Source organism: Daphnia magna, unplaced genomic scaffold (assembly GCF_020631705.1).
Source record: "Daphnia magna isolate NIES unplaced genomic scaffold, ASM2063170v1.1 Dm_contigs206, whole genome shotgun sequence".
Classification (NCBI taxonomy): domain Eukaryota; kingdom Metazoa; phylum Arthropoda; class Branchiopoda; order Diplostraca; family Daphniidae; genus Daphnia; species Daphnia magna.
Genome location: NW_025533176.1, coordinates 64844 through 78384, shown reverse-complemented (window position 1 = coordinate 78384; position 13541 = coordinate 64844). Strand labels below are relative to the sequence as shown.

Here is a 13541-nt window from a genome sequence, read left to right as displayed (position 1 = left end):
CACGATTGTTGATACCATAAATTTATTTAATATAGAAGTTGCCAGGTCAGAAATGCTTCATTCAAAACAGAAATTGATCGTTGATTTTTCTGTCACTCGTGGCGTAAACCCCATTAAAACAATTTCATTCCCTAATTTTTCGATCACAAACAAATTCCCAAATAACATTTGTCTAATGAGAAATGGTGCAGTCGTTGTGTGCGTAGACATGGAAGACCGTCGGGAGGAAAATCACTCAATCGAGATAGTGGGATACAAGTTTCTAAGAATTGAAAATGCTCATGCACAGCCTTTTGTCTCCAGTCGCTTTCATATCCACTTAGTTTCCAAAATCGCGTCACGAGTTAATGACTTCGATGTGAATTGTATAGCTGGTAAGATGTATGCAATGCCTCATAGAGTAAATGCTGATTGCAAAGAAATACCAAACATATTACAACATGATTGTGTACAAAAATGGTACGTTACTCCCATGAGACACACACTACGTGACGAATAAATGTACTTACGATTAGAAAGTCTATTTCTTTGTGTATTTCCACCGGTTGTTATCGGTTGATCGCTATTGTACGACAGATGTGATGCTGACGATGACTCGTTTTCATGAGTATGAAATACCGGTAAAATAACAGTCATTTATACCCTAATTTACCTATATTTTACTTTTTTTTTATTTTACTATTTGAAGTAATATTTCAGTGAGTAAAAATTACTGTTGCCAAACCCGATGAGAACGGATAAAAAAAACGATTTTTGATAGTAGTATTTCGATTATATACTTTACCAGTTACTAAAGAGTAATTTGTACCCTAATTTTACTATTTGAAGTAATATTTCAGTGAGTAAAAATTACTGTTGCCAAACCCGATGAGAACGGATAAAAAAAACGATTTTTGATAGTAGTATTTCGATGATATACTTTACCAGTTACTAAAGAGTAATTTGTACCCTAATTTTACTATTTGAAGTAATATTTAAGTGAGTAAAAATTACTGTTGCCAAACCCGATGACAACCCAGCTAGCACGAGTTCTCCCAGATAGTGAACAAAACACGAACACGTCAAAAATCTCCGCACATATTTTTTCCCTCGTTTTGTGAGTGAACATATCACTCACAGTTCACTCCCAAAATGTATACTTTTTCTTACTGCTCACAAATCCCGCACAAATACGAACAAGCTAGTTTTATAATAATTTTGACATTTTTTACGTTTAATAAAACTGAATGATCCATTTACTCAAAAACACCAACTTTTCTTCTATGAATTGATTATGTATTGATATTTACTCAATTTTATTTTCCATGAGAAGTGGAAAAGCAACATAACGTTCACCTCCTTCTTCTTCAGCCTCTTCACAATTAAAAACATTTGGTACAAGAAAAATTTTATACAAAATGAATGCTACTGGCCATAGTTGTAAGGTAGGAGAAAGACAATCAACATATTTGATAGACAAAATTGAATAAGAATCACAAGGTGCCATGAAAAACGAATTTTCTCGTTCAAAAATTGATCCAATGATGAAAATAGATCCGTCACCACCACGAATAATGTTCTCGATGGCGACGACAGCAGTTGATTTGTCGTCAATACTGTATTTATCTGATTTTTAAAATAACTACGTTTCAATTATTTCACTTTAGGTGACTGGAACCAGGCCAAAGAAATGGAAAAACGTGCGGCTGCAAATGATTCTGATGACTTAAAGACAATTCAGGAAACAAGGAAGAAGAGGTTGGTGAAGAAACCTGCAAAATACTCTCCCAGTTTGTTTCTCCTTGAAAATCGCAAAAGAGCTCATTCTTCATCATCCGAGGATAATTCAAGAGTCGTTGATCCAATTTCTCCAGTGGTCTCGAAACAAAAAGATCATCTGATAATTTAGAACATATACCTCAACAACGGAAGAAAACACGGGACACAGTTGTTCTTGAATCGTCTCCTTCTTCCAATGGCGGTGAAGGTAAGTTAAATTATACATTAAGAGATAATACAGTTTCGTTTATCTTCTCTATTGTTATCATAAGAATCCATTGGTCGTCAACACCGATTTACAGAGTATCATCCCACTCAGCGTTTAGATGACAGCTTTGGCGAAAACGGTCTTTTCATTCACATAAAATTAGCATTTACAGCAAACTAAATTTATTTGTAATATGTAGATCAATCGACAATTAATAGATTTCTGGGAGAAGATTACTTGCATTCTAAAGTTAGTGAGTGTCAGGAGGTACAGAGTGGTAATGCTGCTGTTGCTAAAACAAGAAATAAACGCGATGTTCCTGTTTCTGGCCTCGACAAGAGCAAAGGTTTCGATTCAACTAACAAAAATGGTAAGAGAAGCTATACACTTTAAAAGGCAAAGTATTATATTTTTGAGTTACGGTGAAACTAAATTGTATTTTTATAGGTCTTAAGGAAAATGTGAACCAGTATTCTAGACCGAACAAAGGAAGTGGAAGTAAAAACAGCTCAACTTACGACCCGTCCCTAGCTAGCTTTGGTCGAAAACAATCAATTCTCCAGGAAACGAGTAAAATCAAATTATCATGTAAATGTCGCATGCACTCCTATATACAACAAATTTTTACAGGCAACAACATACGCCAGGTTGAGGCTCAAGAAAAAAAGGAGTTGTCAAAACAGCAGAATAATTTCGGAAAACAACTTATCCCTAAAGGGAAATCCTCTACAAGTTCGGTAAAAGTATAGGAGAAGATTAAGTGTGATCAAATTAAATAAAATTATTCTGAAATCATTCACCAGACTTCAAACAGGGGCCGTTTGCAATTACTAGACGTCGCTGAAGCACTTAAACAAAAGTCAAGATCTTTCCCTGCTATGACGCCTCATTCACCCGTCAAGTCTTTTAAAAAGAAAATATTTGCCGATAGCCCTCAATCTAAAGGATCGTTCAAAAAGCGTATTGACGCCGGAGGACCGACGAACAAATCCCTCACAGTCGATTCCCGTAATTCTAATTATAATTAACAGTATATAGAGTCAGATACCTTTTAATTATTCTTATCTTTTAATACAGGTGCAATTATTACTCAGCAACCGCGTCAAAATGTTGTGATGAACAAGTGTAACTGTAGTGTGGTGAAGAAGTTGATTTTGAAAAAACTCACTAAGCTGGCTGATAACCAAAAGACTTTGGCAGCCGATGTTAGATTATTGTTGGACCATATCAAAACAGAAGCCAAAACTCCAACTACTACGGCGCATGACATCGTTCAATTACCTGTTACTTGTATTGCTGAATGGAGTCTTCTGATGGAAGTTCTTAAATCAGATTCAAACCATACAATCCTCGTAAGTCGCACTATTATTTCTTCTATCGCTAAAATAATTTTTTTCTCTAAAATTCTAGGTTAATGATTTTTCAAAGCTCGGTGGAAGCGACCTAGCCGACATTGTGAAACGGATAATGAGAGAAGTCGTGACGGACGAATTTGGTGCTAGTTATGTTGGATGGATGGGGCAACACGGGAAGTATCCTGTCTACGGAACAAAGCTCATGGACGTCATTTTCGGTAATAAATTAATTTTACACATTTGTGTATGCTTTACAAACATCATTCGATATGATTTAGCTTCGGTGGACCGTTCTCCGCTGTTACCGTCTGCCACGAAAAAACAAGTTGAAGGAGCGACTATGAATTACATCCACAGATTTAATCAACGTTTCAATAGAGCTAAGACTCCAATTGCTGACGACAAAGATGGAAGTTACAAGAGAGACAGTGAAAGTTCCGAAGATGACGATCCCCGGAAGCAGAACGGGAATCACAGTGAAAGTTCTGAAGATGAAGATCCCCGGAAGCAGAACCGAAATCACAGTGAAAATGAGAGTTCTCCCGAAAACGACAGAAGTCATGATTCAGATAATATCATTGAATCTTCTGTTCCATCCGATGCTTAAGTACATTTGTAGAGGAAAACATACAGGATTTGGTGAATGCAATTAGTTGTGTAAAACCCGAACCAATACTGTATTATCCTTGCTGTTTGGGGCGTCAACGGTTGTGGTACCGGTGGTACCAAACTCAGTTCATGTTAGCAATTCGTTTCTTTAACTGTTTGCTTCGTCGATCGGGACTATTTAAGCAAGAGTACTGTTTGAAAAATGGTCAATTTTACTAGCTACAGTATCGATCACATAATGTGAAGGTTACTTTACTAGTCACTATTATCAACATGTTGAATTCCCCTTCGTCAACAAAGAAATTTTTATCTTAATACGCAACTGTTGTGTTAAATTCTGCCTTTGTATGTTATCTTATGTGTCATGTGTTAACTAATGTGTGAGGTGTTCAAGTGGACAATATAATCAAGTTAAGTACACTTTATGGATTATTTATTCAAATATTATAACGACCAGCAGCAAACTATAGTACAGATTGCATTTACTACCAATGAACAAAATAGACCCCGTTCACGCACTGGGAAGGTTTTTTTTTCACTTTTGTTCGTTAACTGTTCACGCACTGAGGGCGGCAATAGGGAGGAAAATGTACTCCATGTTCATGTACATTGTCCATGAACAAAAAGTTTTTGTTCACTGTTTGTTCACGAACTGTGCGAACTTTTGCTAGGTGGGAACGGATAGTCGGATTGAGTCTATCAAAATTTGCATCAGATAAATTTGTACGCTTCGGTACAAAAACAAGCCAGCAACACTAAACAGGCGCTCACAGGCAGCAGAAGATGACAATGCGCTATTGTACTGTCTATAACAAAGAAATTTATTGGAATTAGTTTTTACGTTAATATTCGAATTATTAATTTCTACATGAATATTTGCTTGATTGTTTGGTAGCGATTGAGATCCTCAAGAATACCGTAGCCGTCATTGACGTAGCGATCCACTTCGCCCAGTTCCGCAGAGGCCTTCCATTTCAACCCGTTCAAGAACCGGGAATTTTTCCTTGGTTGTGAAGCAGTTTCACTTAAACTAGCTGTGGCGGTGTCTTCACCCTCGATGCTTTCATTTGCCCTATTCAATCCACAGGAAAAACAGTATTATTATTTAAGCACAAGTCAACCAATAAACAATCGAATTTTAACTTACAAATTGCTGACGCATCTCTTTACTTCTTTTTCGAGAAGTTTAGCGTATTCAGGTTTCTGTTCCTTGGTTAACCATGATAATTTAAAGCGGGGATCACTTATATATGCGAGACGGAGATCGCTGTTTAGGAAGAACGATTGAAACCTTTTCTCTATTCCATCTGAAAGACAGTTCACAAGCGGTGTGCAGTGGATGATGTTTCTATCTTCTTTGAATTCGGCAATTTTTTCCTTCAAAATCGTGAGAACGGGGAGGACACACCCAGCTGACATTTTTTCCTCATTTTGAAAGACGTCAAGGGCTTCAGTTAGTGGCTTCATTATCTTAATATATTCCCTCAAAAATTCCTCTTCCAAAACAGTAAGTTTCTTCAGTTTGAAGTGATCAAAGGCAATAGCAAGGTTATCTCTATTTTTCGTCAAAAAGCTTTCCACTTTAACCAAAGCATCAAAATAGCTGTTCCACCTGGAATAGATAATCAGTATGTCAGCAATTTATCAATAATTTCAATACAATGCAAATTCCTATTTCTTACCTTGTGGCGTTGTGGATCACGAAAAGTTCGCCCATTGTAGCTTTGATGAAATCGGATGCTAAGGAGGAACGGCTCTGTTTATTCCAGATTGCCGTAAGCTTTGCATCCACACTGCTCTTCAATTTTTGAAACCGTACACTGTCAATATTCTTCACATCAGTTGTGGCCACCAAATTCAGGGAATGACAGCTGCATCTCATGTGGGGAGGTAGATGAATATGATCTTTAAGGCATAAGTAATCGTCAGCGTCACCAAGATCTACCTCCTCTGGTCCACAATTCATAATGTCGCCTATATCAATAAATACAAAATCGTCTTTCTCGTCTTCGTCAGGGGACATATTTTCATCAGCGGCTGGGTTTTTTTCAGGTGAATTAGGTCGTTTGAACATGTCAAAGGCTTTTAAAAAGTTCGATCCATTGTCAGTAATGGTGCAGTTTACTTTGGAGCAAATCTTGAATTCTGTGTGCATATCTGATATGGCCTTGCCAACAACATTGTATGTGTGGGAACCGTAAATTCATCTAACAACCAAACACGCACTGCGACGATCAAGATCTTGTCCCATCCAATGAACTGCCATTCCTAAAAAGCGACGTCGCCGTGAAGTCCAGCAGTCTGCTGTGGTGCTGACATAATCAGCTTTGTCAAGTTCAAAAATCAAATCTGCTTTACTCTTGCTGTAAGTCTTCTTTAATAGTTCCACCATGAAGGGGCGACTCCTTATAACAAGTGGCCCAGACAATCCACCAATGAGGTTCTTGAATGCTTCCTTTTCGACTTCACTGAAAGGAAGGAGGTCAGCAATCAGGTGGTTCTGTAAAAGTAAAAGTTCAAATCATGAATGGGATGAGATCAGATGAGATAAGACTATGACTAATGTGAAGAAAAACTAACCAGAATAGCTTTGTCCAAATCTTCCTGTGTTCTAATCTGCTTATACTTCCAAGAACTATCCAAATGATTCTTTATAGAAGGCTGATTAGCCTTTTTTACTTTTCTCATGGTAGAGAGTCCAGCTTGAACAGGATTAGATGACTGTCTTTCTTCGCTTGGTTCTTGGTTTCTTCTTTGCCAAGCAGAGTTAAATTCTGTTAGGTGTGTAGGGTGTATTGTCTAGAACGAACAAAAATTAGAATTTTTTCAGAATGGATGACTACGATAACAAACAACTTACTCTTATGTGCCTTTTGGCATTGTAGCCAGAATTGTTCGTAATGGTCAGAAGTTCAATCTCGCCTTTTTTATTAAACTTTGTTTTTGTCTTGTGGCATATGAGGCATTTAACTAAAAAGCCTTTGCCATTTTTTTTGTCGTACATGAATTGGAAGTAGTTGGATGGCAACTTAATTCTGGATTCATTCCAGCTTGTTGGTTTTTTCCCCAGGGTTTCCATTTTCAACTTCAACATGAGAAGAGGAATTTACACTAAGGAGAATTTAAAAATAGACAAATGAATTAAATACGACCATACAGGGAAAGGGAATCAGGGATACAGGCCATAAAGGATACATACAGCCAGCCAGCCACACAACATTGAAAAACACAACATTGATTCACTATGAAAATAGTTTTTTTCTACTTACGAGGAATTTGCAGGATTTGATTCTGATTCAGATTCAGAGCCATCAGAGGCTGATAGCGTGATTTGGTCAGCCATGCCTTTACTTAAATAGTTATATTTGCACTTGCCATTTACATTGCTTTAGATTTAGAAGTCAGCCTCTTGTTGTCTGCTTTGGAATTGACAAATTGCACTTGGTGAAAATATTGGTTGATAGATGGCGCCACGATCACGAGCTTTCGCTCGTTACTCGTCCGCTCCCGCTCTAGCTCGCGATTTTTAAAATAGAGCGGCTCTAGCTCACCGCTCACCGAAAAACGCGAGCGCGCTCGCATTCCGCTCTAGCTCAGAGCGCGCTCGTTTCAACTCTGATCTTAGGGGTGGATCCTTTTAAATTGCGCCAGGCGTGAATCAGGTATTCTTATATTAATTAATTATTAGTTGAAAATTTTACTTATTTTTATATTTATTAATTTTATGCTATTACTTGTTATTTCTTCTACGTATGTCGGGTTCATGATTTCCCGCTGGATTGCTCCTGGTTTTCCGCCTTTGCCAGATCGTTTGTGCGCTAAGAAATAAGTTTATTATTTGAAATATATTTTAGTTAAAAGTTATTGTACTCACTTTTTAAATATTCATTAGTGAATATTGAAGACATTAATTCACTTGTGAATTTGTACTTGGTGTAGTGGGAATTTTTAATGGTATCAATTGTCCAGTCTTCTGCTACTATTTCATTGACTTTTTGTTCAAGTTGTTGTTTAACACGCAATGGAATTGTAAATGGCCGTGTTGTGGGATATTTCTAAAAAAAAGTTTAGTTAAGTTATTAGTTTGAATATGTTATTGAATATATTAACATATTACTGTAAGTTCGTAGTTTTGTAAGGTTACATCAGATTCATCTTCAGATACATTGTTATATGAAGTTGAATCTTCCTCGTTGTTATTAGATTCAGGAATGATGTTTGTTGGTTGTTGAATTTGTATTTCTTTTTCTAGATTTTTTATTCTTTCTATTTCTGTTGTATTATTTATATTTAATTATAAATGTTTCAAAAGTTGTATTGTTAAAAAATGATTTACCTTTTTCTAAGTTTTTTATGGTATCCTGCAGTTCTCCGTTTTGTGTTTCCAATATTTGTATTTGTTGGTTCTATATTAAAATATAATGCTAAATATTTGTTGTATATAGTTTATTAGTATAATTATTATATTTACCTTGTTTATTTCTAATTCCTCTAATTGTTGTTTGTAAGTTTCAATAGCAACCTGATATCGAGTACAATTATTTTCATTTTTTGCTACACAGTAGGGGAGACTGGAGTAAGCCGGGACGGTTTTTGTTTTCCCCCTATATCTCCCAAACTAATCATTAAATTAATTTATTATTTTGTTTTTAATTATTCCATACGGTAATGTACCCCCAATATTTTTTATATAATTTAATAATAAACCATTTTCCCATATAAGACCTTTAAAATTTTCTTAGATTTGTGGGAGAAGCCTATTTTGAGGGGTAAGTAAGGACACTAGGGTAGGTGGTGAGGGACGTCCTCCGTTTTTGCCTTAAAATTCATTAAAAAAAATTTTAAAAATTGAAATAGCGTCCCACTGCATAGACTGTATAAGTTAATAGATGTTTCAATTTGATTATTGTGTTAATAAAATTTTTTTCTTATATGATAAAAAACCCTTATTACAAGATAGGTGGGGGTTGGGCTTATTGTAATCGATTAATATGCTGAATAATCAATTGCTTGTGATCATTGTAAGGAACAGTAATGGCGTCATGAGCTCGGTAATGATTGATGGGCTTGAAGGCCAAACCCGCCCACTAATGTCCCATTTTAGTCAAAAACAGCTGTCCCGATTTCCCGATAAAGACTATTTTTTTAAAACGTTAATATTATCTACAGTAATTAATCGAAAATTATAATTTTTTTTTTAACAATAAAGAAATGATTAAGCTTCATTTCCATATTAAATTTACATGCCATTTGCGATTAGTTTTTTCTAGAAACATTAAATGGTGGAGACAAAATTAACTAAAAAAAACCCGTTTTTTTAGTTTTGTTAATAACTGATACAGTTATTGACAAAACTCAACCAAATTTCATGCCAAAGTAGATTGTATGTATCTAAATAACATACTAAAAAAAATTTTTATTTTATTAGAATCTACTATTTTTCCCCCTACTGTCCCTCTTGACCCGGTGTCCATACGCATACTCCAGTCTCCCCTATTCTAAGAGTTCTTTACCTTATTTATTTCGTTTTCTTCTTTTATAGTTTTTGATTCAGCTTGAAGTTGTAAGATTTTGGCCACCAAAGATGTTTTTTTTTCACTAAGAATTTTTTTTTCTTCTGTTTTGGTCATTTTAAAAATTTGTATGTAATTTTATTTTTGAATTTTTTGAATCTGTAGCAAATAACAGTAGTAGATAGTTTTTCCAGTGTTATGACTTTATATATATAATTATGTAATTTATAGTTTTCATGAATTATTCTTAATTGACTTTATTTGCTTGTTATTTATTTAAATAAATTTAGTTATAATTTAGTATTTTAAAATGAAGTTATTGAATGTAAATTTTATATATATAGATTTTAAAATATAACATGCAACAACGAATAATTTCATGTTGCAGACGACATATTATATACTTTGTATTTCATTCATTTTTTAAAGTTTGTAGTGTGTACATCTGTGTATTGGATAACACATATTTTTAAGGAAATTGTTCGTTGTTAATATTTTGGTAATAGAGTAGTGGTATTAGAGTATGTTTTTTTTATTTATTATTTATTTGACTAATTTAATTACTTAACTTAATTGTACATTACTTTATAAAGTTTTTATTAACTTAATAGATTTACTTTACCTTACTGATTAGCAGAAATGTTACTTTTTACTTAACTTAAATGTGTTAATTTTACTTAATATTTAGAGTGTTTAACCTAATTATTTAACTTAATTTTACTATTTTACTTTATTACTTTACTATTCCATTAATTTACCCACCCAAAACCCCTATTTTGCCTCGCATAGCTCGGGCTTGGTCCCGCTTAGTTACTTAAGTATAGTTAAGTTAAGTTATTTTAGTTTACTATTTTACTTTATTACTTTATTATTCCCTTACTTTACCTACCCAAAACCCTTATTTTGCCACGCAAAGTTCGGGAATGGTCCCGCTTAGTTACTTAAGTATAGTTAAGTTAAGTTATTTTAGTTCAGTAAATATGGTCGGGTAAAATAGACTTTTACCAAACCTCCTCTTAAAAAGTTTGTGTTAATTGTGACAAGGGCTCTCTGACTAATAGAGATATTTTTAATGCTCGATTTACCGTCCGCTAACTTGATGATAACTGGTGGAAGGTTGGTTTCAGAGTTACACGGTTGTTTTCGGGTTGGGCTGCAGTTATTCATGATATTGGAGCGACGCATAACGGATTCATAACGCGACGTGGTTCTGATGTAATTGGCACTTGAGGGGGAAGGGACAGAGAGTGGTTTTGCAAGGAAGGTAGACAGCCTGTGGCCGGTAGGATGATGATTTGCCTGGGGCCTACTGTAGGTAATGGGTGTCACTATGAGACGGTGTGGCACGTCCTATCGCTACAAAGACTCAGAGCGAACTCTCAATTAAACACCAATAACAGACTTAAAATTTTTAAATACAGTTTTACTTCTAGCAGACGCGTATCAATGTTTTTCCTTAGTTTATGAACAAAACCAGGACGTTGCCAGGCAACGTAATCGCTAATCTTACTTTTAAAAGTCAATAGACTATATTGTCGCATGGTCATTCAACCGCGCTAGTGTTTCGGCGTCAAGGCTCTCTCTGGTATGTAAGACCAGAGTTCTAAGGGCAGTCGGACGCTATTCCGGGGGGAGACATCCAGTTGCCTGCTATATAGGGACCCAGTGTCGGTATGATCGGGGGCAGTCTTTTGCCAGAGTTGTTAGTTATCACAGCCAATTATTGAATACACTAGTTACCACTAAACAGAGTTATTACATGGTGGAGATACAAATCCACGGGTAAGTCCTTCCTTCACACTACTATTATTTGTCTATTTGTTGTATTTCTTTTCAGAAGGTAAGGGGGTGAAGAATCGTGAGGAGCTCCTGAGAGTCGACGACCCAGCGGGCCGTTGCGCCTTAAATTGCCGGGATACGGGGCTACGACGTCAACCTTGCCGACGTACAAGTGAAGCGAGCAGAATTAGTGGACAGAAAAGAGGAAAGGCCAAACCCGTAGATTAAGAATCACCGGGACGCATAGTGGTTAAGTTTAGGTTAGACACAAGGTGGAACTAGACCGACGGCGGTAAGCTGCAGGTTCAGACGGAAAGCTGAGTGCGGCAGAGAAAAGAAGACACCGGAAGGAGCAGCATAGATGCGAAGGGCGACCAGAGGTCGGAGTCCGCGGAGTAGAGATGGTGTAGGGTGGTTCACGACATTAGAGGATAAGCCAAGTGGAAGCGAGGAACAGTGAAGCAGACCGGGCGGGAGTGTCGACCTTTGCAGGACTGCGGAGAGAAGGAATCAATAAAACAAACCAACCCAGAAGAGGAGAGGGGAGAAAAAATGGGCCGTAAATGGCCAGAAGGTTGGCAATCGCCAGAGAGCGAGTCAGAGGACCAGTAAGAAAGACAGGATGCAGAAAAGGAAAGTAACAGACTGTCAACACAAGCGGCATACCAGCTTACGTTCAGTGAAGTAGATACGGAGTTGGGGGAGCACGTCCACGAGGCAGACGGAGACGGGAAGGGGCAACAACTGGAGAGGGATTTCGAAGTATATACAGTACCCACCAAACTATTAGGTACACCCCCCTTTTTTCAGTGCATTCTTATGGCACTACGTGTCTTAGAAAAAATGCAATAACTCTTGAACCGCTTGGGCTAGATTTTTTTCCTTTTTTACCTGAGTAGATCTAATGATGATCTACATTTTTATATACATGAAGTCGTCGTAGGATTAACCCCTACGGCGCTACGGTATCGTTCACTTTATTAGGTACACCCCGTTTTCACTCCATATGCGCCGTGTTAAATACGGCATTTTCAAAAATATACAAAAAATACTAAAAATAAAGCTAAAATCTTTTTCTTTGTGCCAAAAGATGCACAATTCTTCACTTTATACTAATCCAAAGTATGATTTACAGTCAAACCAACTAAAAGAACCCTTCTCTATACCCCGAAGTTTACCCCCTCAACATTTTTACGGCAAAATCAAAACTGGCGATGTCGCCACCAGAGGCACTGCAAGATTCAGGGGTTGGAGACCGGATGGAGAGAATGGAGAAAACGTTCGGGGAGGTAATGGGAGTGATGAAGAAACCACCGAGTCAAGTGCCGAATAGGAGACGCTCCACTAGATAGTATGGCCATTTTAGCTGAAAAAGGGGGGTATACCTAGGACAATTAATAATTTGAAATTTTTGTAAATGAGCACTATTTATACTTACTTTTTAAGGAAGTGTAAAAAACCCGTACAAAATCGTACTGTAGGATCACATATAAATTTACAATTGAAAATTTGAAAATCGGAAATGGGGGTCTAATTGTAAATATTTTATTGTTTTGAGTATATGTAATCAAACTTTATATGTTAATAAACGTGTGATTCAAATTTCAATGTTTTTTATGTAGATTTACTATTTTTTTGTGAATTTAGGAGTTACTCAAATCGGTTTCCGCGTCGAAATTTTTTCGCCGTGTTAAACATGGCGCTTATGGCGGTACGCGTCATCTTAAAATTAATGCTACATATAAACGAAATCACATTAAAATTCCCAAATACTCTAGTTTTTTAGCCCATATAACCTAGTTTACTTTGTATTTATTAGATTTTATGAGAATAACACAGTAGAAGAGTTATTTACATTAGAAAAAACTACCCTTTTTCAAAATTCCCAAGTGTTTTACAACACACCCGCCAGGGTGACATTTTTTGGGTCCTGACCGTTTTCTCTGACAACTACACGCAGACGAGAAAATACCTTGGAAAGATTATCCGAGATGCAATAATAAGCAATCAATGACTGGTGCTACTGTGCTAGCAGAACATTTCAATAACAATAACAAAACGTTGAACTTTTAGTCGAGTAAAAGTTGCAGTGGCCACCAAAAAAATGTCACCCTGGCGGGTGTACTGGTTTTGGAAGGGGACATCGACCTTCTACTGGAGAAGGACATTCTAGAAAAGCTGGGAACTGTGATGGAAGATTGGGTCACTCCCTGAATTTTTCATTGGCGATTTAACGATCGGGACATTAGTGGAGGAAAAACAGGAGGAAAGGGTGAAGCTGATATTGGAACTGGGAGAGGGGATTCCAGCCCAGACGAT

The 13541-nt window shown here is 36.6% G+C and overlaps 2 protein-coding genes and 1 long non-coding RNA gene across 3 annotated transcripts; all 3 read right to left on the bottom strand.

Moving 5' to 3' along the window:
- Positions 1–4493: 4493 nt before the first annotated feature.
- On the bottom strand, positions 4494–5565 carry LOC123467624. The gene is made up of 3 exons (XM_045167490.1): positions 5078–5565; positions 4799–5002; positions 4494–4736 (listed from the first exon to the last, which is right to left on the bottom strand). The coding sequence occupies exons 1-3, from the start codon at positions 5395–5397 to the stop codon at positions 4598–4600; spliced, it is 663 nt and encodes a 220-aa protein (XP_045023425.1). The 5' UTR covers positions 5398–5565; the 3' UTR covers positions 4494–4597.
- A 51-nt stretch (positions 5566–5616) lies between these two features.
- Positions 5617–6723, bottom strand: LOC123467625. The gene is made up of 2 exons (XM_045167491.1): positions 6511–6723; positions 5617–6430 (listed from the first exon to the last, which is right to left on the bottom strand). Exons 1-2 carry the CDS (start codon positions 6616–6618, stop codon positions 6134–6136), a joined length of 405 nt encoding a protein of 134 aa, XP_045023426.1. The 5' UTR covers positions 6619–6723; the 3' UTR covers positions 5617–6133.
- Positions 6724–7462: 739 nt separating this feature from the next.
- LOC123467626 lies at positions 7463–8209 on the bottom strand. The gene is made up of 4 exons (XR_006641818.1): positions 8048–8209; positions 7805–7985; positions 7665–7748; positions 7463–7597 (listed from the first exon to the last, which is right to left on the bottom strand). It is a non-coding gene; the product is annotated as an uncharacterized LOC123467626 (long non-coding RNA).
- Between the last annotated feature and the right edge of the window lie 5332 nt (positions 8210–13541).